This window comes from Macrotis lagotis, chromosome X (assembly GCF_037893015.1).
Source record: "Macrotis lagotis isolate mMagLag1 chromosome X, bilby.v1.9.chrom.fasta, whole genome shotgun sequence".
Lineage (NCBI taxonomy): Eukaryota > Metazoa > Chordata > Mammalia > Peramelemorphia > Peramelidae > Macrotis > Macrotis lagotis.
In genome coordinates, this window is record NC_133666.1 from 20,060,221 (window position 1) to 20,086,514 (window position 26,294).

Consider the following 26,294-nt stretch of genomic DNA (forward strand, 5'->3'; position numbering starts at 1 on the left):
CTCTGCAAAATGAGGGCGTTGATCTGCCTTCTAAATATTCAAACACAGCTATCATAGTCCTCCTTGAGTTTTCTCTTCTCCAGGCTGAACATCCCAAGTTCTTTCAGTTTGTTGTTAGGCATTTTCATGCAACTAAAATGCTTGTTACCTGGAAAGAGGGATAATGTATTAGCAGGGACTGATATAGTTCATGATCCCATTAGGCCATATGGTCTTTCAGTAGGGTCAATAGTATGAGAGGAAAGGTCTGGACTATGAGGCAAGTCATTACCTTATTCAGAACTTTACAAAAGTTTTGTTTGGTTATTGCTTTTTTTTTTTGAAGCCTGGGATTTGATGTTATTCTTCCAATCCCATCAAAACTTGGGGTCTAAACGGTGGTAATCTGAGAGTACAGTACTATCCAAAGCCTTTGAGGAAGGGAAGCAAGTGGGTGTTTCACTCTTGCTACTGATTAGAGGATGGGAGAGAAGAAAAGTGATTTGCTCAGGGTCACATAGCTATTGATGTTGGAGCTGGGATTCAAATCCAGATTTTCCAGCGTTTAGCAAACTATACTAAGACAAGCAAGTTACCAGTACTGACTCAAAAGGACTTCAGTGACATACTGTGCAACATACATTTGGTGTCAGAGTTGGGAATCTGACTCAGATCAAAGGACTTCAAAATTGGCTTTTTTCCCCCCTCCATCAGGATAAGGTTATTGAAAAGTTCCTCTTTCTCATTACAGTCTGTTCCCAGTTCTCCAGAGGGGTGTATGCCATTTTCGGGTTCTATGACCAGATGTCAATGAACACCCTGACCTCCTTCTGTGGGGCTCTGCACACATCCTTTGTCACACCCAGCTTCCCCACTGATGCCGATGTGCAGTTTGTCATCCAGATGCGGCCAGCTCTGAAGGGTGCCATCTTGAATCTACTGAGCCACTACAAGTGGGAGAAGTTTGTATATCTATATGACACCGAAAGAGGTAAGTTGTGACATTCATAGTTCCTTCTTCCTTCAACTGCTGAATGAGTTAATGAAAGATGAATAATGAATGAATAAAAAAGTATTTATTATTTACTATGGGCCATTTACTATGCTAAGCCTTGAGATACAAATAGAAAGATCAAGAGAGCTCTCCAGGAGCTCACCCTCCATTGGAGGATACAACACATTAGAAAAGAAAAAGTTCATTGCTGGACAGATGGAAAGGCACAAAAGTCCTAAGGGTGCATCAGCAAGGCAGATGGAAAGGCCCAGGGATCTTTATCACTGATTATGGAGGTTGCATAAGTTGATTAGATGACAGTGCTAGGGGACTGCAGGATTCAGACACAGGGGGAAAGGTAGGGCCTAGAGGCTCTTGGGATGAAATGACTAAGCAGATAGTCAGGCCTGGTGGTCCTCCCTGTCACCAGAAAGAAGTAAATTATTAACTCCAATTTCAACCAAGCTACACAAGCAGTCAAATAGTAAGGAGGGAGGGAACCGTTGGTGTAGCAGAGAAAAAAAAAATACCTGAGCCCCTCCCTAACAAAAATTATTTGTTTTAACTAATCATTTCATCTAAAATGTGAACTTAAAATGGTCATTTAGTTCAAGGTGGAGAGAGCATTGGGCCAGAAGAATGTTTGTTTGCTTGGTTTTTGTTTGCTTGTTTAGGGGGGCTAACTTATTGGTAGGGAAGGCAGATGTCACTGTGTCCATTTAACAGATGAGAAAACTAAGGCTCTGGGAATCAATTCAGGCACAAGCATTTATTAAGCCCTTTCTCATATCAGGCAAGACCTAGAATCTGAGTTGCCCATTAAAAATTCAACAGACATTTAATCCCATATTGTATATGCAGAGAGCTGGGCAAGGTTCTGTTAGATGACACAGGGGTGTCATCTTATGGGGGGGAGACTCATATAAAGATGACTTGCAATATTGTCTGTTATTTTTAAGTACAAAATGAGTGTTTTGTAAAGTCTGATGGGGGTGGGTTCATCGCCACCTAGAGGAATCAAGGAAGGCTTCCTGGAGGAGGAAGCATCTGAGCTGGGTAGCAATTTCCTAGGAAAGGATAGGGAGGGAGGACATGCCAAGCCTTGGAAAGAGTTGATTAAGATATAAGGTGAGGGCCAGCTAGGTGGTGTAGTGGATAAAGCACCGGCCTCGGAGTCAGGAGCACCTGGGTTCAAATCTGGTCTCAGACACTTAATAATTACCTAGCTGTGTGGCCTTGGGCAAGCCACTTAACCCCATTTGCCTTGCAAAAAAAACCTAAAAAAAAGATGTAAGGTAAGAAATATGGACTAAGTGTTGCCTCCCAGCTCAGGACTCATTCTATTAATCCACACTAGGTCTTCTTAGAGTAGGCTCTTAGCAAGTAGTAGAGAGAGTGATACAGGAACTAATGCATGGCTAGGGCTCTGGGGAGGTTTGCACCATTGTTATTGAGGTGATGTATAGAAGAAATCCCCTAGATGGAGAACCTCTGAAAGCAAAGACCTGATCTGTAATCAAATGTCATACTGTTAGCTTGGCCAAGCTCACCCAAAGCTTGGCCAATCACCAACTGCTGAGGGACCTCCTGTATCCAGAGGCTCTAGCAAAGGAGATGGGACATGGATCACATGGGCTGCACACATTGTAGGGAGAGGGCAAAGTTAGGCACAAGCATACATGACAAAAGTATACCATGTTGTGTAATGAATACATAGGAGTGGGCCAGAAAATAGATTGCAAGATGATATCTAAGGAGGACTGACTAGGGGCATCAGAAGGGGTCCTTCCTGGAGGTGACACTTCAATAGCAAGGAAAGGAAGGAATTTTCTAGGTAAAGAGGGGGGAGGAAGGGCATGTTAGGTGGAGGAAATGGCAGAAGCAAAGACATGGAGGCTGGAGAGGGCACAGGATGGGTGTAGAGGACAGAGTATTTTAGTTTTGTATAGAATGGAGAAATCAGAAAGAGAATGATGAATTGCTACTAGAAAAGTTGGGTAGTACCAGAGTGTGAATGGCCAGGAGTGTGTATTATTCAAGTTGCAAGAGGGAGTCACTAAAGATGTTTGAGCTGGGGAGTGACATGCACATCTGTACCTATGAAACCCTAGTCTGGCAGAAATGTGAGCATGTCATCATGAGATCTCTTCACGGTAATAGGCTCCCCTACTCCCTCCCAGAGGTCCATGAGACCTCATTCCTCTAAGATTTGTCACTTATTAGTTCATAACTGCACTCATGAATTCCAGAATCTTAGAACTGTAATAAGGCCTCAGAGTATATTTGGTCCACGCTCTATCACACTATTTCTTAATAAGTGGCCCTTTCAGCCTTCTTTTGAATACTTCCACCGACGGGGAACTCATTATCATCTAAATACCTTCAAGCCATAAAAAGAATCGTTTCTATTGCTTTTGTGAAGGGCTCAGAAGTTCTTGTGGCATCTGTCTTGGACTGCTCCCATTCCCCTCACTTAGGCTTGGAACTTTAGAACTAGAATGAATCTAATCTAGCCCTCTTATTTTGCAGTTGAAAAAATGGAGGCAGTGAGGTTAAGTGACTTGGGATCATAAAAAAGAATCATATTATAGAATGGACAGAGCGCTGGTCTTGGAGTCATGCTGAACTGAGTTCAAATCCCTCCTTAGCTACTTACCAGCTACGTGACCTTGGGTAACTCATTTGATCTCTCAGTGCTTCTGTGACTTCATCTGTGAAATGGAGACTCACTAGCCTCTGTCCCTTCTTGCTCTAAATCTTTAATCCTTTGGCCTTATGACAAAGCTGAAGGGGACCTCAGAGGTCCTCTAGTCCAAACTGCATCATTTTACAGAAGGGAAAACTGAGGCCCAGGGTAGGAAGGTGACTTTTTCAAAGTCATACATAGGATTCCAGGATCTAGATCTGGAAAAGTCCTCAGAGACTATCTTATCTAGCCCAATTCCCTGTTTTTTGTAATGTAGAAAACTGAGGTCCAGGGAAGGGAAGGGACTTGCTCAAAGCCACAATGTCAGGGAACACCAGAAAAACTGATTCACAAATACACACAATAGCCAGCAGTATCAGATTCAGGGCTAGATCTAGGCTATGGGCCATCATTTGAATCATCCTCACCGTCTTACTACCTATGTGACCTTCCCTGCAGACCTCCATTTTTATTTCTTGTGTTCACCATTTCCCCATGAAATGTTCACTATAATCTAGTTCTAGTCATATTGGAATATGGTGGGCCTCAGGCAGCCAGGGAGCTGTGATTTTGACAAGTCTGCCTTCAGGAAATCTTTTTTTTTTGTTTTTTTGCAAGGCAATGAGGTTAAATGACATGCCTAAGGTCAAACAGCTAGGCAATTAAGTGTCTGAGGCTGGATTTGAACTCGGGTCCTCCTGACTCCAGGGATTGGTGTTCTATCTTCTCTGCCACCTAACTGCCCCCCCAATAACTCTTAAGTCTATATGTGGCAGAGAAGAAGCTGACCTGAATTCATAGAAGGGAGTTTCCTCCTCTGGGAATTCCCCTTGGCAATGAAATCCTCTCTCTCCTTTTTACACTAGCTAAATGACAGTTATTCTTTTGATTATCAACGTATCTTTTCTGGACCTCAGTTTCCTTTCATTGGCCTAACATGGCACAACAGAGAGAGAACACACAACAGAGTGAAAAGAGCATTATTTCTAGAGCCAAAGGAGCTAGGTTCCAATCCTGTCTCTGACACTTACTTCTGACCTTTTGACCTTGGACAAGTGGCAATCTCTCTCTCTAGGCCTCAGCCTAGCTGGCCTCTGAGGCTCCTTCCAGCCTTAGATCTCAGATCCTGGATGATCTTCAAGTTCCATTTCAGTTCCAACATTCTCTTAGAACACAAGCATGTACAGCTTCCTCACTGAGAAGGTCGGAGTTCAAAGTCCAAATCAATACCCAGTGTCTGTGTTTTTCTCCAAGGCTCATTCCTCTGCCCTGCTCTCTTCCTGGTGGTCTTTCTCCATTCTCCTGGATTCAGGAGTGGTATCATAGAATGGGGAGAGCACTTTGGGGGATGATTCACTAGCTGTGTGACCTTGAGCAAAGTCATTCTCTTTGTCTGGGTTTCAATTTCTCTGTGTCAGTTGACTAACCTGGTCTCATATGGTGTCTTCAGACCTTCCAGGCATAGATCATTGCTCCCAGACACTTGTTGCCTTCAAAGGGGCTAGAGATGTCGCTCCCAACATCTTCTCCTTCAAGGACATTATAGCCATGAAGCCAGTGGAATATGGGCACAGCGATTTTCCTTTTTTGTCTTTGTTTACCCAATGTCTTGCATAGGACTTTGAATATAGTAAGTATTTAATAAATGTATGTTGGATCGGACAAGTAAAGCCCAACTGAGCTCAGTTTGGGGTCTTATTCGAACTCTGGCTTCTTTTTCCATCTGCATAAATTAGCCAGGCCCATGGAGTCCATTATCCTCTGTGAGACAGACACAAAATCCCCCTGTCTGAGCAGCAATAATGGAGGTTGACAGTAGCTGAGACATTTGGTAGTTTCTGCAGCTTGCCTAATCTATTGTGATGAGTCTTCAAATCAGAGAACACCCCAGAGCCCGTACCGAGTGCTGAATGACTATTTGGACTGGCTTGTGAAGAAAAGGCCGTACATATGTCTGTAATGAGAATTTCATTGAAGAGGAAAATACCAGAGCTGTCATATTTTTGAATACTTTGCCCGGCACATCCTTGACTGCTTTGAGGCATAAAAAGAGCAAGTACTGAGCAATTTGTTGTCAGCTGTTGAAATAAATTATCATTTAAACACTTCCTCTTCCACAAAGGTTATTAGCTTGGTAGCTTGTTCCTGTGGATGGGCTGACTATCAGGGAGAAAAAATCGCAAGCCATTAAACCAGCCACTCCACTACCACAGATTAGTTACCAGGGCAATTGTTCTCGCCACAGTGGGACAATGCAGCAGATTAGACAACGGTGACTATTAATAAATACAGGCACCCTTTATGGCTGTCACGCCAGGCTGAGAAGAGCTCTGGGAGGGGACGCCATTTACTGGAAGATTTCCAGTTTAGCTGGGGAAAGACTTTGGTTCCGAAGGGATTTTCCAAAAGTAGTATATTTTGCTTTTCCCACTCCCATTTCTGACCCCACCAGATTAGAATGTGTCCTTAACTCCTTGGTGGCAGTTAACCCAGAGTTGAAGTCATTGTATTGTGGAAGGAGCACAGAATTTACTGAGAGGCTAAAGACATGGGTTTGAATCTTCATTCTGCCACTAATAAGATTATAGGATCTAGAACAGAAGGAGCCTTTAGACATCATCTAGCCCCAGTTCCTCCATTTATTATTTTAAAATTATTTTTATTTATTTCATGAAATATTTCCTAATTACATATAAAACAATTTTTACAATGATTTTTTAAAATAATTTTGACAACAGTTTCTAAATTTTTGAGTTCCAAATTCTCTCCCCGCTCCTTGAGAAGGCAAGCAATTCAATTTTGATCATGCATATGAGGTCATGCAAAACATTTCCATATTGCAAAAGAAAACACAAGCAAAAAACAATAAAAATAAAGAAATTTATTAAAAGTATGCTTCAGTCTGCATCCAGAATTCATCAGTTTTCACTAGGGAGTTGAACAACATTTTTATTCATGGGCTCTTTGGAATTGTCTTGAAGGATCTTGATCAGAGTAGCTAAGTATTTCATCTTTCACAGTTGATACTCATGGTTCTGCTCACATCACTTTGTATGAGTTTATATAAATCTTCCTAGGCTTTTCTGAAACCATCTTACTCATCATTTCTTATAGCAAAATAGTATTTCATATTCATATACTACACTATGTTCAGTCACTCCCCAATTGATGGACATTCTCTCCATTTCCAATTCTTTACCACCACAAATACTTTCATACATGTGTACCTTTTTGCATTCCTTTGTTTTTGACCTTTGGTATCGCTGGGTCAAGCCTTTTTACTTTTTTATCTTTTGGTATTTCTAGGTCAAAAGATGTGCACAGTTTTAGCTATCTGGGCAGAATCTCAAATTATTCTCCAGAATAGTTGGACCAGTTCACAACTCCACCAACAGTGCATTTAAGTGACAATTTTTCCACATTCCCGCCAGCATTTATCATTTTCCTTTTCTGTCTTGTTTGTCAATCTGATGGGTATGAGGTAATATCTCAGAGGTGCTTTAATTTGCATTTCTTTAATCAATAGTGACTTAGAGCATTTTTTTTTATGTGACTATTGAAAGTTTTGATTTCTTCTTCTGAAAACTGCCTGTTCATATCTTTTGACCATTTATCAACTGGAGAATAGTTCTTATTTTTTAGAAATTTGACTCAGTTCCCTAAATATTTGAGAAATGATACATTTGTCAGCAAATCCCTCCATATAGAAGAAAAGTGAGACCCAGAGGCATTCATAAAATTATAGATCAAGCGCTAGAAGGTACCTCAGAGTCCATCTAGTCCAAAACCCTTCATTTTAAAAAGAAGGCCTAGAGGAGAAAATTATTTTGTACAGGGTCATAATCACAGATCTAGAGTTGGAAGACACTTCAGAAGCCATCTAGTTCAATCCCCTCATTTCACAAAGGAGGAAACTAAGATGAAGTGAATTGCCTGATATAACACAAGTAGTAATTAAATTCTCTGATTCTGAATCCCCTGTTCTTGCCACCAAACCACAGTGCCTTGTAATACTTCACCAATGTGTGGCCTTGGGCAAATCATTGAACTTCAGTTTCCTTATCTATAAAGTGAAGGAGGTCAGCTTGGATGACCTCTAAGGTCTTGTCCAGTTATCTATCCCAGGATCATCAGATTCTATTAATCCTCATGTTTATAGGGTCAGCAGAATCTTCTTTTGAGGGTTTATAAAAATTAATCTCTTCTTCGGATAAGATAAAGGCATTTTCATCATTAAGACACAAGATTGAATTGTTTTCCATAATGGGAATGGGCTACCCACACACTTGACAGGCAGTACTTAAAAACAATCAGTAATGATGAGATTGGTGCAGCTAAGTGGTGCAGTGGATAGAGCACTGGCCCTGGAATCAGGAGTACCTGAGTTCAATTCCAGCCTCAGACACTTAGCAATTGCCTAGCTATGTGACCTTGGGCAAGTCATTTAACCCCATTGCCTTAAATAAATAAAAACATTTTAAAAATAACATTGGGGCAGCTAGATGGCACAGTGAATAGAGTGCTAGCCCTGGAGTCAGAAGCACCTGAGTTCAAATTCAGCCTCAGACAATTAATACTAACTGTATGACCTTGGGCAATCACTTAACCCAATTGTTCCACAAAACAAAAAAAAAACCCAACACAATAACACCTTGCATTTATTTGTCACTTAAAAATTTTGCAAAGCACCTTACAAATACTATGTCCTTTTACCTTCACAACAACCTGTGAAGGAGGTGTTATTAGTAACACCATTCTATATATGAGGAAACTGAGGCATAGAGAGGTTCATTGACTTACCCAGAGTCACACAGCTCTTAAGTTCCTGAGGCTGGGTTTGGCCTCAGGTCTTCCTGACTCCAGGACCATTCTACCATCTACCATGCCAGGAACAGTGGGTCTGGAGATGGAGGCCTAGTTTTGAATCCTGGTTTTGGTACTTTCTAGCTTTCTGCCAGAACCTTTCTGGGTTCCAATTTCCTCCCTTCCTTGATCTGCAGGCTCTCTGATCTGGTGATATTCCACTGTGAATGCTGACTGGAATTAGGAGTATAGCTGCCATTTCAGCTGCATAGGTCAAAATTCTTCTTCCACAAGTTCCTTTTGGTCTGCAAAAATGAATAGCTCACCCTCCCCCAACCCCGAGTCCAAGCCCCTGCAATGCACCAGTTACCTGAATGGCATTGACTCCCCGGGAGGAAAAGAGGCAGCAGGTGGGAGGATTTCACTCTCTTGTTCTGACTATGGTGTACCCTCCAATGCATTTATACTTTCCCCAGGCAGATCAGAGCCCCAAAAGTAATTAACCCTAAAAAGATGCTGAATCATTCTGTTCAGAGCAAGAAGAACCAGGAAGAAATAGGCCTACTACCTTTGAGAGGAGAGTAGGTGGTATAATGCTAACAGATGACAGAATGCAGAATGACTCAATTCCTATCTTTTCTGGTGAAAGAGAATGATTTTCAAATGGATGATGGTAGAGGAAATTCAGTGAAGAGGATTGAAGCCCAGATTAGATAAGGAACCTAGGGAGAGAACGTTGAGCTATTGTAACTGAGCTTATGGTTCCAGATCCAGATGGGTACTTATGGAACAGGTAAATATGATCTCAGAATCACTGACTGTGATCTTGGAGGAATCACAGAAAAATAGAGTTTCCAAAAGTTCCCAGAAGACTAGAAATGGGCAGATTTTATATTGACATTCAAGAATAAAGAAAAGGGGGGTGGCTAGGTGGCACAGTGGATAGAGCTCCAGCCCTGAAGTCAGGAGTACCTGGGTTCAAATCTGGCCTCAGGCGCTTAATAATTACCTAGCTGTGTGGTCTTGGGCAAGCCACTTAACCCCATTGCCTTGAAAAATCTAAAAAAAAAAAGAATAAAGAAAAGGTAGTTTCTGGAAATAATCAACTTGTAAACTTCATATTGGTGAAAATTCTAGAACAAATTATTAGATGAATAATCTGGGAGTCCTAAGAAAGCAAATGGTGAGAACTAGGAGTTAGTTTTATTTCTTTAAGAGTAACTACTCAAACTATCTCCTTAGAAGCAGTTGATGGTGATGCAGTATAAAGCACCCTGGGCTTGGCATCAGCAAGATCTAAATTCAAACCTGACCTTGGACACTTACTAATTATGTGATCCTGGACAAGTCATTTAGCCTCTGTTTGCCTCAGTTCCTCCCATTGTAAATGTGGATAATAACAGTACCTACCTTCTAGGGTTGTTATAAGGCTCAAATGAGATAATATTTTTATTTCTTTAGCTTATACAAAGAAATAATTACTTCAAAAGATATAATCACAAATATACAAGCTTATTCCACAACACGCAGGAGACATAATCATCCCTACTCACTATACCATCTCAGTCTCCAGGGAAGGGAGAGGGATTAGGTTCATAATTTAACTCAGTTTCTATAGAACATAGTTTCATTTCCAAGTCTCAAAGCCCCATGGGACTCAAGTCCCAGGGACTCTGGTTTCTCAGGGCTAAAATTACTTAGTACAGTATCTGGAACATAATAGACTAAATAAATGCTCATTTCCTCCCTCATTCTTTTCCTAGTAGGGTTGCTAATGATAGAGAAGGGAAACTCTAGCCAAAGTGCAAAAACAGCATAGATTTTAGCAGAGCATTTCCCAGAGTCTCTTATAGTAGTATATTAGTGAGAGGTAAAAGGGACTTCAAAGGGCATCCAGTCCAATGCCCTCACTTTACAGAAGAAGAAACTGAAGCAGAGAGAGGCTAAGTGACTTGCCCAGGGTCAAACAGCTAGTAAGTTCCTGGAGTCTAATTTGAACTCAGGTCTTTCTGAATCCAGGTCAAGATTCCTTTCCACTGTGCGACCCAGCTGCCAAAGTGACAGTTGTCATGTCTCCCTTGTGGACAAGATAGAAAGCTGTGACGTGGAGGTTAAGGTGAAAATGGCAATGAAGGTGAAGGTACATTTGGGGGGATTTGTTTCTGGTTCTTTGAGATCTATACCACATTGCGTGTCATAAGCATGAGGAAATTTTCTTTCCTTTTGAAGGTTAATCTTGAATACACAATCATAAAGGGTATTATTTTTATTCAGTAACCAAGCTAAAATCTAAAACTTATTTGAATAACTACCTAAGTTTTATTTAAAAATTACAAACTGAAAATATCAAATGTCGGGGAGGCAATGTGGTAGGCCTAGACACACCCAAGTACACATATCTATGACCAGGTCGAATGACCACATTAAAATAAAAATTGTCTGTTGGATCAGTGTCAACCTCCAAACAAGTCTTCAATGGCATACCAAAGAGATTTAGCTTTAACCTCTGTTCTAATCCACACTTTTGTGTTGATGACCAGAAGAGCATTGTATTATATCCCTAGATGGATCCCACATCTCAGAACCATGAACATTCTTTTTCACTGGCATAACTCATATCCCAACCCTCCACACATATCCCCACGTGCATTTTTCATAATTTAATAGTTATGAATTTATTAATTAAACTAATTAAAATGTATTGCTTATCTCCTTCCATAAACATTCGACAATGAATCTGCCAAATGCAGTGGAGATTCTTTTCCTAAATCAGGAGTTCTAATGTGGCCCTCAGACTGTCTGTCTTATGTCTCTCATTGTTGCTTGATGATCCATCTACCCCTTTTTCTGAAGCCACACATCTTTGCTGTTGATTTTTACTCATATCTCATATGTAAGTGTTTATGATGACATGATGCTGTTGGCTTGCATCTGTGATACATCTTCTCATGCCCTTTGGGTTCCTTGTAATTATAATTCTGAGATCATGGTGTTTCATGTTTCTTCACTTGAAGAATATTGATGTTTGAAAGATGAGCTTCAATGACAATGAGCAACTAGGGAACCATCCTAAGCACTCTGCCATTTTCCAGCTCCGTGTCTTCTGCCTCCATAACTCCAGGCCCAGCTCGTTGTTCATTTGAAGTAGTTATACATGAAGACATGTTTATCCAATTTGAGCTAATATATGTGATCTTGGGCATATCACCTCCCTGGGTCTTCATTTCCTTTTCTGTAAAATGAGAAGTCTGGGCTAGAAGGCCTCTGGGGCTTTTTCCAACTCTGGAGTTTTTAATGTGTGATCTTGAGCAAATCATTTCCATTCTCAGGCCTCAGTTTTTATACCTGTAAAAATGAGGGAACTTAGAATAGATGGCCTCTGAGACCATCTAGCTCTAGGCCTCTGATCCTATGGAATTATAAACTGCATGATCCTATGGAGCTCCCTTGTATGACAAAATCAAGATTTAAAAAGATCTCAATAGGCTGGAAAAACAGACCTACCCAAAGGAGGCAAAGGCTAATGGGGACTAGACAGAAAGTGATATCTGTAGCTTTGAAAAAATCAAATTCGCAAGTACAAGATAAGGGAAATGTGATGAAAAACAATCCCTATTAAAAGAAGGATATGGTGGAGTTTAGTGGGCCACAGGCTCAGCAATCAACAGTCATATGGCTGTCAAAGAAGCTCATGTCATCTTGGATGAGGGGTATTGTCTGGACAGAGGTAGGCCACAGTCACTTTAGACTCTGCTAGGCCACAAAAGACCCAGTTGAATTACAGGGCCATGATGTAGAAAGACAATTGGAAAACTGGAATGTGTTCATCAATGGATGAATGATTAAACGAGTTTTGGTGTATGAGTTTAATGGAATAGCATTGTACTGTAAGAATGGTGAAGGAGATGGTTTCACAGAACCCAGGAAAGACTTGAATGAACTGATGCAGAATGAAGTGAGCATGGGGTGGCTAGGTGGCACAGTGGATAGAGCACCGGCCTTGGAGTCAGGAGGACCTGAGTTCAAATTTGACCTCAGACACTTAATAATTACCTAGCTGTGTGGCCTTGGGCAAGCCTCTTAACCCCATTGCCTTGAAAATTCTAAGAAAAAAAGAATGAAGTGAGCAGAACCAGGAGAGCTAATTCTATACAATGACAGCAACATGTAATAAATGATCAATGACGAAATATGTTTTCTGCCTCCTGACAGAGAGATGATGGGCCCAAATGCAAACATTTCTTTTCTGACATGGGCAATGTGTGAATATGAGCATTTATCACAAAGGTTTTGTTCCTCTTATTTCCAATTGGAGTGATTTGGAGTAAGAAAAAGAGGTTAGTGATGTTGCCAAAACATAGCAAGAAGCAGATTATTGAAGTAATTAAAAGAAACCTCAATAGAAGAAAACCAGAGGAAAGAGACAAATAAGATATCTTGGAAATAACATGGAGAGTTTATTACATACTTTTGTAAAGAAATATTCAGAATTGGATTGTACAGATTCATATTTAATCATCTTTTCCTTTTGTGCTTTGAGATGGAGAAAAGAGAGAGTGACTAGGATGGAGAAAGAATTGGAAATGGTGTTAGATGAGGGACCCTTGTGTTGAGTCCCTTTCTAGACTCCCTTAACCTTTCCCAGGCAAACATTGATGGGGGGTAAACAAGGAAGACAAGTTCTCTCTTTGTACACCAAGGTCTCCAAGTACTCCATTTATTGAACCAAATACCAGTGCTTAAATATCCTTCCCAGTCTCTAATCCACTCCCACTCCTGTGGCGCTTAGTAAAATAAGGCTCAGGCTCAGGTGCTCAAGGACACCAGGTATCCCTAACAAGAGTCCCTAACACCCTTGAAAGAACCAGGAGGGTTTAGCCTGGAAAAGAGAAGGCTATGTGTGTGTGTGTGTGTGTGTGTGTGTGTGTGTGTGTGTGTGTGAGAGAGAGAGAGAGAGAGAGAGAGAGAGTGCTTGTGTGTGTCAGTATGTAAGTGTGAGTATATGTACATATGTTGGTAGGTGAGGGAAGGATGTGAGAACTGTCTAAACCATCTGATGACTGTCACATGGGAGCCAATTGACCTTTGCTCTGCTTGGTCCAAAAGGAAAGAACTAGAAGTAGTGTCTAGACACTACAGGGAGGTGAGTTTTTACCTCAATGTGGGAGAACTTCTGAACACCTGGAGCAAACACCTAATAGTATGACTCAGAAAAGAGTGAATCTTAGGACTCCCTGTCCAGAGTGTTTGAGGAGGGAATTCCTACCAGGAGTGAACTTAGACTGTAGAAGTTGCAGCAGCTACAGTACATACAGTTCTGGACTTGGAGTCAGAAAGCTCTGAGTTCAAATCCTGCCTCAAATTCTTTGTCTTTGCATGACCTTGGGCAAGTCCCTTAACTTTTTGAGCCTTGTTTTCCTTATCTGTAAAATGAGGGAGTTGGGCTCAGTGACCCTTAAGGTCCTTCCTAGTTCTAAATTGATGATCCTAAGATTCAAAACAGTCCCCAACCAATGAATGACTCTTCTCATTTCATAGGGTATAGCCGAAGTCAGTATAATATATATGTGTTTGGTGATCCCTTCAAGGCCCCTTACAATATTAATATACTGTGTGAGTCTGTAGAAAGTCTCAACAGCTGCCACCTCTGGGCTGTGACTTTGAGGTTCATCCTTCAGGCCTCTCCCAGCTCTGTGGGGGTGATTTGGCTGGCAATTCCACTTAGGATCCACTGTCTGAGCTGACAGCATGCTAAGCTAAGGGAGCAAAGAATTTCAGGATGGAAGGAGGCATAGTCAAGAGTGTCAGAGAAGAAAAGGCAAGGAGAATTAGTTCAGAGAAAAGGCCACTGGATTTGGGGCCTCAAGAGTCAATAGTAACCCTTAAGAGAGTAGTTTTAGAAGAGTAATAAGGACAGTAGCCAGATGAGAAGAGGCTAGGGAGGGAATACAGGTGCCAGATGGTTATAGATGGCTCAATAGAGAAGTTTCACAGTGAAAGGAAGGAAAGAAATACCACATGAGCCAGAGGGGGTAGCACAGTCAAGAGAAGAATAATGGCAGTCAGCTTACCAGAACCTTAGCATCCACCTGTGTGGCAAGGGGTCAAACAAGCAAGTTTTTATTAAGTATCTATTATGTCCTCAGCATTGTCTTAAGGGTGGGGTGCACACAAGAGAAGCTGGCCCTGTTCTTGGCCAGCTGGGCAAGGAAACAAAATAAATACCTTCAAAACAATTAAGGGACAATCCAGAATGCAGTATGTGACTAAGCCTTCCTATATGTGTGGCCCAGGAGTTCAATGGTTCAATAGAGATGCCAGGGAAAGTTTCCCGGACAAATTGGGAAACCATTATCAGATCACCATGTATCCTTCTTGCCCTGCAATGGTCTTGCCTTGGTTCCTAAAGGAAAATGAAGTAATGGCTCCTTTCCACCTTTGCCCCTCAGAGCCTAGAGATAGCACCAAGAGCAGCAGGCCCCAACCTCCTGAGCAGAGAGAGATATTAACATTATTGTAAGTTCCCTGAAGGAAGAGACTAGCTCACTCTTATCCTTCACTTCTGTCTAGTCTTGTAGTCAGAAGGACCCAGGTTCAGGAATTGCCTCTGACACTCACTGGCTATGTCACCCTGAATGAGTTCACTTAACCTCTCTGTGCTCTGGCAGCTCTCTAACCCGGAAAAGTCACAGAGACACAGGTACTGATCTGCATTCCAGTTTCTATTCTGGTGTGATGATGATGATGATGATGATGATGCTGAAAACTTATTGTTTGATTATTAAATGGGAAAAAAGAATTTACATTTCTCTAATGTGTTAATGTATACTAAGTCCTAGGTGGTGCAATAGATAAGTCATTGGATCTGAAGTCAGGAAGATCTGAGTTCAAATCTAGTCTCAGGTACTAATTATGTGACCCTGAATAAATCACTTAATCTGCTTGCCTCAGTTTCTTCAACTCAAATACAGGTCAGAATAGTGCCTACTTCCTAGGGTTGTTGTGAGGATAAGATGAGAAAATAATTATCAAGTGCTTTGTAATCATTAAACTCTATATTGTGCCATTTATTACAATTAGAATTCATTCAATAAAGACCTATTAAGGATCTGTTATATTCAAAAAGACAAAATGAAAATCCATATCTGTCTACAATGACCTTGCATTTTCTAGGGAGGGAGGGGGAATAGGATATACCATAGCTTCTCAGTGAACCAAGAAACCAGGAAAGACTGCCCATAGAAGGAAGCCCCCAAGGTGAGCTTTGAAGTAAAAGTGAAGGATTCTGGGAAGTGCTAGTAAGGCAGTCCTAAAGTGGAAGATGGAATAAATGCAGAGTGGCCCAATTTGTCAGAACAGAAAAAGCATGTTGAAAAGAGAGGTGGGGGTAGCTAGGTGGCACAGTGGATGGAGCACCAGTCCTGGAGTCAGGAGTACCTGAATTCAAATCCGGCCTCAGACATTTAATAATGACCTAGCTGTGTGGCCTTGGGCAAGCTACTTAACCCCATTGCCTTGCAAAAACCTACAAAAAAAAAAGAAAAGAGAGGTGAAACTTTCTCCCACAACCCTGTGGAATAGATCACTTGTTATTGCTCAATTATTCAGTCATAACGTACTCTATGTGACCCCATGGTTTTCTTGTCAAAGCTACTGGAGTGGCTTACCATTTCATTGTCCAATGGTCCCCCTTTTTACAGGTGCGAAAACTGAGACAAACAGGGTAAAGTGACTTGCCTTGGGTCATACAGCTAGTAAGTGTCTGAGGTTAGATTTGAACTGGTCTTCCTAACTCCAGACCTAGCACTCTTTCCACTGTAGCGCCACCTAGATAGCCCAGGATAAAAGATCTAAGTAAATTTACTATTCCCATTTTACTGACAGGATGGGTAACAAAAATTCAGAGAAGCAAAGCCTAGGCTCACACAACAAATAAGCAACAGAATCATGACTTGAATCCCCCAAGTCTGAGAGCAACACCAAGACTGGATGAAGGCTCTACTGATCCCCCTTACATACCTTCTGCTAATTCCAAAGCATACACGTAAATGACAATGAAGAGAAACATAGCCCCTGCCTCTTGGTCTCAGGAAGATTGCTGCCCACCTTGGAGACCTCTGCACAAAGTCATCCAGAAGGCCTGGAAAGAGAATTAAGATAGGAAAGGCAATTCCCTCCTCCCCACAGACCCAGTACATTGAATGCCTTTAATTGGTGGGAGATGGGGAGGGGGAGAAAAAAAGAGAGCCTGCTTTCCATCAAGTCTTTTTGGGCAGCTGCCAGGCGTGCCACCCCCTGGGCTGCTGGCCTGCACTCTGTCGGCTCCCCAAATGATCTGATTAATTCTCCGGTGCTAACTGTCTCAGCAGGCTTTCTGGGCACTAGAATAGAGGCTAATTAAGATCAGGTCAGGAAGAGAGGCCAATGGGAGTCTGTACATTCGTGGGTCTCCACTCTTCCTGGGGGCTGGGCTTCTTCCACTAGCTCTGTTTCAGTAGCGGCCCTTGGCATTGACTTTGGCCCAGTCCCATGACAACTTCCTTTCATCTTATCCAAGACATACATTGGTCCTTCCTTTGTGGGCCACTGCCAGGTTCTAGGCTCATTTTGTAATGCTCATAATTCCCAATTCTTTAGGACTGTAAGTTTTTAGGACACTTCCCTGAGAGCACCCCTAAGAAATAGATAGTAGAGTCTCCATTCTCATTTTACAGATGAGGAAACTGAGACTCACAGAGATGGAATAGATAACTAAAGCATATTGGGACCAGAATTTCATAGGGCTGTGGGTCTCAGACAATCTCAGGGTCCAACTGTTCATTTTATAGATGAAGAAACCACAGCCCCAAGTGAGGAAGGTATTTCCCAGGGTCACCCAGACAGTAAGTGAGAGAGACAGGATCTGAACCCAGATCTGGTGCTGTTGCCACTCTTCCATTTTGCCTCTCTTCTTCAAATATAATTTGAATTATGTTTAGAAGCAATGATAAAAGTTAATGATTGCCTTTGTGTCCAGTTACTTCAGCCCCCTGGGAGTCAGTTTCCTCCTTTGTAAAATGAAGGGGATGAACTCCATGACTTCTGAGATTTTCTTCCAGCCGTAGACCTAAAATACATACTATGGGTGACCTTGTACAAGTCACTTCCCTTCCCTGGGTCTCAGTTTTCTTTTCTATTAAATAAGGATGCTGGCCTTAATGATTGCCCATTTCTCTTTCAGCTTTAACTTTGCATGATCCATTTTCTAAATTCCTTCCTAATTCTAACATTCTATTTTTTATATTCCAAGATTCCACCCAGCACTAATATTTCCTCTTCTAAGGGTTTGTCACAAGTCTATGTTCTACTGTATGTTCTAATGTCCCTTCCAGTGCTAAGGTGCTGGGTTCTTAGGTCTCTCTCACTTCTGGCATTCTTTTGTTTCTGAGGGCTCTTCCAGTTCATCATTCTATGCATGGTTCTAAGAGCCCTCCTAGGGCTCACATTATATTCTAAGGTTCCACTTAGTTCTTACATTCTATATTCTGTGTTGGAGTTTCCATCTGTGACAATCTAAAGTTCTTTCTAGTTCTCACATTTTACTATATCATTCTGTGTATCCAGACAGTATTCCAGTTTCTTTCCTAGATTCCAGCCATCCAGACCATGCATAAACCTCACAATATCTCTTTCTATGCTTTGGAAGTTAGAACAGGACAGACAAACTTTTCCTGAAAGAAATCAGATGCCCTCGTTTCTGTGCCCAAGGCCATTCCAGTGCTCTCCAACAGTGGATTCACTACCTAAATTTCTTTCTGAAGCCTCATTGGGGATAGCTAGAACCGTGTTACCCCTGCCTGGGCTAGGCTGGCCCTGGTCTTCATTCTCCTCTTCCAGTGACTTTAGCGTCAGTCACTTTTCCCTCCCTCTCCCTGCAATTGACCATCTAGAAATTCAAGAGAATTGAAGAAGGAAAAGAGGATATGGCGAGAAATAGATCGGGGTGGACATCTGGGTGGGATGTGAAGCGTAGTTTGGTCTGGGGAAACTAACGATCAGAGAAGGGAAGTGACTGACCAAAGGACACACGGATGAGAAGTTCACAGCTAGGATTCAGCCCTATTCTCTCCTGACTGAATTGTCTGCCACCTGGGGCTAGCTGGACCCTGACTCTGGTACCATTTCAATGGCATCTACTGGACCCAGATTCTCCACTATTCCATTAGGCTCAACCTGCTGATATTTACAGAATTGCTTCAATTCCCTCAAGACAGACAAGAGCAAAACGAAATTAATCTTCTCGGCTCCCAGCAAGAGAGTAAACAAAACAAATTGTTTCCAAATGCCCACATAGGCAAAGTGACAAGGATGACAGGCGGCCGGGAGGGCTGGCACAGAGCTGGTGCGAGGAGGACTTTACAACAGATCAGTTCCTAGGGTTAATGCAGAAGGCCATGCCAACTTCTCTTGGTTATCTGGGCCATTGGAGGGGAGCCCAGGAAGGGCGAATCCACAGGACCCTTCTCTGGGCAGGAAACGCTCTTCCCCAGATGCTCAGACTAGTCTAGTTGTGCATCCCTGAAGGAGAGGGAGACAATGGCTAAGAGAGGGATCAACTCGCTCCAAAGGAGGTAATCCAGTCACATCGCTGAAGGGGACCAGGCAGCCTTGAGAAGCTCCAAAATGAGCCAGGAGATTGGCATTTTACTGGGCCATGAAAGCTTTTTGGGGCTGAGAATTCCCTTGAGAATATAAGTACCCTTGGGAGGAGGAAGCAAAGCCTCCAGATGTCACCCTTTCCTCTGAGCACTTCAAATCCCATAGCGGCGCTCTAAGCTCCTGGATTGAGAGCTAGAAGGGACCTCAGAAGCCATCCAGTCCTCCTTGTTTCATAGAGAAGGAAATTGAGGTTCAGAGACTTGTCCAAGATCATACACAGAGTTGAACAAGGGCCTGCCTTTTGCATCAGTCTCTTTCCTCTGCACAATGGGCCCCCTTACTTTCACAGGTTAAGCCTGAGATGGTGCTACTACCTTTCCCACCACTACCACTACTACTCTCTCATCACCCCCAATTGGGATCAAGGTACAACATGGAAACAAAGTAAAGACTGACAGAGGGCTTTCCGTGAGGGGGGAGGGGAGGGAAGTAAGACACGGGGGAAAGTTGTAAAACTCAAATAAAATCTTTCATAAAAATAAATTTTAAAAAGAAAGAAAAATAATAATTATAATAGCAATCATCACTAACCTTTCTGCAGCTCCTGCTATTATCCCCATTTTACAGATGAGGACAGCGAGGCAAACAAGTGACTTATCCAAGGTACCTGAGGCACTTGGCTCTTCCTGACTCCAGAACCAGAATAGTGCTCCACACATGTGGAGCCACCTAGACCTTCCCTTAGCAGTAAAGACTTAGTTTTACCTTTATGGCCTATCTTGGACTAATGAGACTAAGACTTTGGATAGGTCCCTGAGGAAGGAGGACATCAGAGACCCCAACAGGGGCACAGGATCATCCCCAAAGTCAGACTTTCTTCAGTCCATATAAGCTTGTCAAAAGGCAAACTCTGCTCCACTGGGGTTCAGCCCCAACCACTACTTTATCTCAGCTCATTTGGAGTTGGCAGATCATGATTGGGCAGGTCATGAAATTCTTGCTGAGCTTGTCTGCTAACAGTTTTGTGGCATAAGACTTGGCTCTACAGAGGGACTATACGTCCCTAGAGGTCAGAGACCATCATTCATATAGCTTTTGTTCCCCAGTGTCTAACACAGTGCTGACCATATGGCACATATAGCGTGGGATCACAAAGCACTGAATTTGAGAGCTGGAAGGCAATTTAAAACAATTTGTCATGGGAGAACAGGGGCTGAGGTATAAAAGAAGCAACATAGCCTAGCAGATTGTCTACAGGACTGGAAGCCAGGAGCTCAAATCCCATCTCAGACACTAATTGTGTGTCCCTGAGCAAATCACTTAACCTCTCCAACTGAGTTTCCTTTTCTGCAAAATGTGGAGAATTGAACTTGGTGTTCCCTAAGGTCCTTTCAGCTTTATAATCTTGTGATTATAAATCATAGTGACCTTGCTAGAGGCTCCTAGATATCAATATCAATAATCTGGATATGATGGAGTGAACTTAAAGACCAGATAGGAAAATGAATGATGTTGGGAATAGGAGATATGAAAAGAGCAGAGAATATGTCGGCTCATCCTATCAGACCTGTCTCAAAGGATGTAAGAGAAAGAAGAGCTAGCTCTATAGAGGGAGCCAAGAGAGAGGTGGTACCTTCTGGAGGAAACTGGGGTTCAGTGAGCATCAGGAAATGGGAAGAATGTCAGAGGAAGAGATCGTGGGTTGATGATCAAGAAGGGTTCCAGGGGTTGGCTAGGTGGTGCAGTGGATGGGGCACCAGCCCTGGAGTCAGGAGTACCTGAGTTCAAATCCGACCTCAGACACCTATTAATTACCTATCTGGGTGGCCTTGGGCAAGCCACTTAACCCCATTGCCTTGCAAAAATCTAAAAAAAAGAAGGGTTCCAGGGGATCTGGTGATAATGGTAGAGGAGGAAAAAAGACTAGGAAAGGCTAGAATTAAGCTGAATTCTAACAAGGAATGAGGAAGAAACAAGATTCAAGGGGGGGGGATAGGCAGACCTCCAGAGGGATAGTCTGACCACAGATTCAGTTAGGAAGGGAGAGATGACAGCCCTGTCTTTCCTCCATCCCCTGGTCTCGTCCCATTCCAGTCAAACACCTCTGAGGCATGGACCAGCATAGGCGTAAAGAACAGAGACCTGCATCAAATCAGAGAGGAAAGAATAAAACCCCTGAAAAGGAAGGGAGGTTCAGATGTTGTTACATCTAGTCCCATCCTAGTCATAATTTGGGGTCCTTCCAAGCTATAAAGGCTTCAAGCAATAGGACCTTTGTCGCCCAAACACAAGCCTACATAAGTTTCAGTAGGCTCATCATCAAATGGCTGCCACCAGGTCACAGAATTTTTTAGCCTTAGTAGCACATGAAAGTTTTTCTCTTAGACTTGAAAAGGCAGGACCCGGTTGGCAGAAGTATTCCACCTATTGTTTACTTCCCTGGGTCTAACTTTTCTCCTCTGTAAATAGGGAAGGGGAAGATGAAAGTCCTTCTTAGGTCCCCTATAGCTCTAGACCTAGAATTCTTTATGTTACTTTAGGAAAGTCACTTCCCCTCTCTAGAGCTTAGTTTCCTCCTCGGAAATGAGGAAATTGAGCCCTTTAAGTTCAAGACATTTTATCCTATAGAGTTACTTTCCAAAGCATTTTCCTCCCAGCAATCTCATAAAGCAAGTCATACAAGGATTCTCATCCCCCTTTGACATAGGGGGAAACTGAGACTAACATCTGGCAGCTCACATTGCTAGTGAATATTGGAGCTAAAAGTGGACCTTTGGACCCCAAGTTTAGCGTTCATTCCTTTGAACCTTTACTAAACCAAATTGGAATAAGCTGAGAGCTTTTCCCTGCTCTATGTGGTTAAGCCATTCCTATTTTCTGCTTCTCAATTCCTTTATCTAGAAAATGGCAATAATACAGCTTGCTCCTTATCTCAGAAGAACAAAAAGGACTGGCACTATGATGTGTGTTAAAATCAAATATCACAAAGTATGATTGGCAGCTCACCCACCGCTAAATGAGGAGCTCTCTAGATAAGTGGTTGGGCTGGTGGGAGAGCCAGGAACCATTTGGAGCATCATAAGGCCACCAAACAATTGAACAATAAATATTATACCAAAAGGACCTGAAAGAATTAATGTGTTCCCCCAAAATCCTAATATGTACCACCCTCAGGATCAGCCCATCTCCCCTATGCTATAGAAATATTGCTGGACTCTCCTTGCCATCAATGAGTCACTCATATTAAATGGGCAAAATTCATCAATGTCATAAGAGCAAAGGTTCCTATGCAGACAGCCATTAGCTACCCAAGCCAGCAGATCTGTACTGTGAATTAGGCAGGCTCTGTCCTCACTGTCCTTAGCCTTTCCCTTCTGGAACTTTGTATCCCCTTTGGGGCACCCTCCTCAGAGAGTAGAACTAGGAGCAATGGACATAAAGCAGCCAAAAGAAAAATCCAGGTTTGATGCCAGGAAAAATTTCCTAATCATTCGAGCTGTCTCAAAGTAGACAGCTGCCTGGGAGATATGGTGTACTCCATGCTGTTCGAGGCCTGGGTGACCATTGTAGGGCAAGTTGTAAAAGGGATCCTTGTTTAGGTAGGAGTTTGTTTAGATGGTCACTAAGGTGTCTTGCCACACTGAGATTCTAAAATTATGGACGACAATCAGAATCCAAAATTTGACAGGATAGAATGGTGACCTGAATCTAAGAGGAAACAATAGGAATAAATGTTAAGTCTCACTCTTCAGTTTAAAAAACCTATTTATCAAATAAAATATGGGAGAGTTTTTGGCTGCTTGATAGTTCCTATGGAAAAAAAATACTCTGGTGGCTCTGGTGAGCTGCAAAGTCAAAGTTATTCTCAAAGAAGACCAAGACATCAGGGAGGTGATATCATGTCAAGCATGTAACTTGGATTTGAGTGAGGGATGCTGTGCTAAGCCACCTGCCTCACTTTCTCCTCCAGATTCATCTGGATCCAGTGGTCAGATAGGAATCAGGATGACTGGAGGTGGCCCTGGATGCGAGGCAACCAGGGTCAAGTGACTTGTCCGAGGTCAGACAACTAGTAAGTGGGAAGTGTGTGAGGTTGAATTCCAACTCCTGTCCTCCTGACTCCAAGGTCAGTGCTCCATTCACTGCACTACCTAGCTTCCCCTGCAAGGTCAAGGTGTTAGTGTTCTATGATAACTGAAAAAGCTAACCCGTAAAGAGAGACTAGCCTAGTATCCAGGACTAGGGAGATGGGAGGCCCTCTGTCTGCTGCCAGGTCAGACCACATCTGGAGTGTTCAATTCTAGATACTAACTGAATCCAAAAGATACTGATAAGGGTCCTGAGGAAGGAAACCAGACCGTCCAAGGAGCTCAGGATCATGCCATTATGGAAGCAGGGCCTGGAGAATTGAAAACTTAAGGGAGCCATGATAGCATTGTTTAGGTATTTGAAGGACTGTCTTGCAGGAGAAGCATTAGTCTTGTTCTACTCCTTCAGGAAGACAGACCAAGAATAATGAGGCAAATTGAAACTTGACCTAGAGTACGATAAGCAAAGGCCTGCTACCCACTTGTCTGGGAGATCATAGAGGGCATGGCTTCTAAGATCCTTTCTAATACTGGGATTCTGGGCTTCTAGTCCCAACCACTCTGTTTTGACCTTCTTAAGTAGATGTTGCCCAACTCAAATCCTTACTCTCTAGCTCAGGGAAGGATTCCCATGTTGGCTACATTTCACTTCCACTTAGGGGGAAATTTCACTCTTGGGGGAGAGTCATGGGCAAGATGATAATGGCAGTCATAACAATGTCATCCTTAAGCATCACAGTTGAAAGCTATTTGTTTTGCATAATATGATCTTGGCCTACAAAATGCTCATTTGCTTTATTTGCTTTAAATGACCTTGTCTATGGCATGCTGGTCTCTGGCAATGGGAATAGATTCTCTTCTAAATGTAGGATCATAAGACTGTTAATGCTAGCTAATCCCTAAGGAACTATCTCATGTTTTGGAAGAGGAAACTAAAGTCCAAGGAGGGTAAGTAATTTAATCAGAGTCACCCAGCTAGTAAACAGCTGAGGCACAATTTGAACCCAGATCTTCCAGCTCCAAATCTAATGTGACTTCTACTAGACCATGCATATACTGCTTCTTATTTTTAACACCTTCAGAACTGGATCTCCAAATTCTTTAGCAGGACATAAGGTCAATTGAAAGCAAATTATCTGAATTTCACACTATGTTTTTTTAAAAAACAGAGAGAAATGTGGGGATGTGCTGGAACCCTATAGTACTGGGAGATTCTTGTTGAGTTTTCAGTGAGAGCATTTACACCTCAGCAATAGGCAAACATTCCAAATCAGGGCTTGATTTATTGCTTTGTTGATTATCTGGGCTTAAGAAGGTGATGAAAAACATGCTAATAATGCAGATTTGACTTCAAAATGTGTTATGCACACATTTTTTTTTCTCAGAGAGTCAGATCCCTGCTAATAAATGAACAAATTCTTAGAGGCCATTTACCCTTCTTCTAAAAATATATGCATCATTTTTACGAATCAAATGTCTTCATTTATTAATTCAGCAAATACTTATTATGTGCAGAACAAAGTAATGAGCTCTGGAGAAAGAACAGAGATAAATAAGACATGATCCTTGCCCCAAGAAACAAGGGCAGAAAAACAACACCAAACAGCCCAGGTATTTGAATGAGGAATAAACTTCTGTGAGATCAGATGAGGGAGAGAATATTTCCAACTGGGAGGATCAGGGAACACTTTCGGCACAGGTGTCCCCTGAACTGGGACTCACCTCTTGGATGTTACAAGAAGAGATAAGGAATGACAAAGAATGCTTCACTAAATTTTTCTCACTTCCCTATCTGGAGACAGACTCTGGTTTCAATTTCTCTTTTTTCTTCTTTTTGGGGGTTTTTGCAAGGCAATGGGGTTAAGTGGTTTGCCCAAGGCCACACAGCTAGGTAATTATTAAGTGTCTGAGGTCAGATTTGAACTCAGGTACTCCTGACTCCAGGGCCAGTGCTCTATCCACTGCACCACCTAGTCGCCCCTCTGGTTTCATTTTCTAAAGGTTTAAACCAACTTTTCTAAATTTTCACAAAATCACTGATTCAGAACTAGAAGGAATTTCTGAGGCCATCATGTCTAAACCCCTAATTTTACACTTTAGGAACCTGGGGACCATTTTACTAAATCCAAACATGCCAAAGGGGAAGTGATATGTAGTAAGACTGACTAGGTAGGCTGAGGGCAGCCTGCGACTTGCCCACAATCTCAGAGCTTCCTCTTGACTCCACAGCCTGGACTCTTTCCAATTATTCTAAGCTGCCTCAACTGGAGGCATTGGGATTTGGTCAAAAGCACAGGAGATTTGGTTCTCATTCTGCTTGTCATTGATGAGCTCTGACCTTGGCAAAGTCATTTCACTTTGATCCTCTGTAACATGGTGATGGTTAGTCTACATACCCCAGAACACTGTTGTGAGCATCAAATGAAATAATGAAGGAGCAAAATAAGTATTTAAACATTGTGCTATGTATGCATTTTACAAATATTATCTCATTTGATTCTCACAGCAACCATGAAAGGTAGGTGTTATTATTATCACCATTTCACAGTTGAGGAAACTGAGGCAGGTAGAAGTAAAATGACTTGCCCCTGGTCACAAACTATCTGAGGTCAAATTTGAATTCAGCTCTACTGACTCCAGACCCAGTGCTCTATCCACTGTGCCACCTTGTGAAAATATCTTGAAAATACAAAGAATATAATATACAAATAATGTGTTTAGCATCAATTCTTTAAGATTTCATTATTTCATTTTCACTAGGGCAGATTACTACCACTCTACACTTAAATAGATGAGCTTTATTATGGGTTAATATGGCTGAAAATTTATTATCCTGAAAGCACCTAAGCATGACCTTCTCTGAATTTAACCAGCTTGATCCTGATACTCAGATACACAGTCTATCATTGAGCATATATCAATAGAAAGGATTCTTCTTGAGCTTCTTAAAGAATAAGGGTAAAACAGGAAAGAAATGAGAATTATCTCTGTCTCCCCCCATGCCTCACCTTCACCTTTACAGGCTCAGAGATATAATGTAAATTACCCAAGGTCATAATTTCTAAAAGTCAGTACCAAGACCCAAGCTCTCATCAATTTTGACTCC

General features: G+C 42.1%; 1 protein-coding gene across 1 annotated transcript in view; it reads left to right on the forward strand.

The window, feature by feature from the left end:
* The first annotated feature begins 736 nt into the window (after positions 1-736).
* The window catches only part of GRIA3 (glutamate ionotropic receptor AMPA type subunit 3), a 202,113-nt gene continuing 176,555 nt past the window's right edge, over positions 737-26,294 (forward strand). Inside the window, exon 1 of the mRNA XM_074201644.1 lies at positions 737-970. Within this exon, the coding sequence (XP_074057745.1) occupies positions 784-970 (187 nt within the window). The 5' untranslated portion in view covers positions 737-783. The remainder of the gene's footprint in view (positions 971-26,294) is intronic.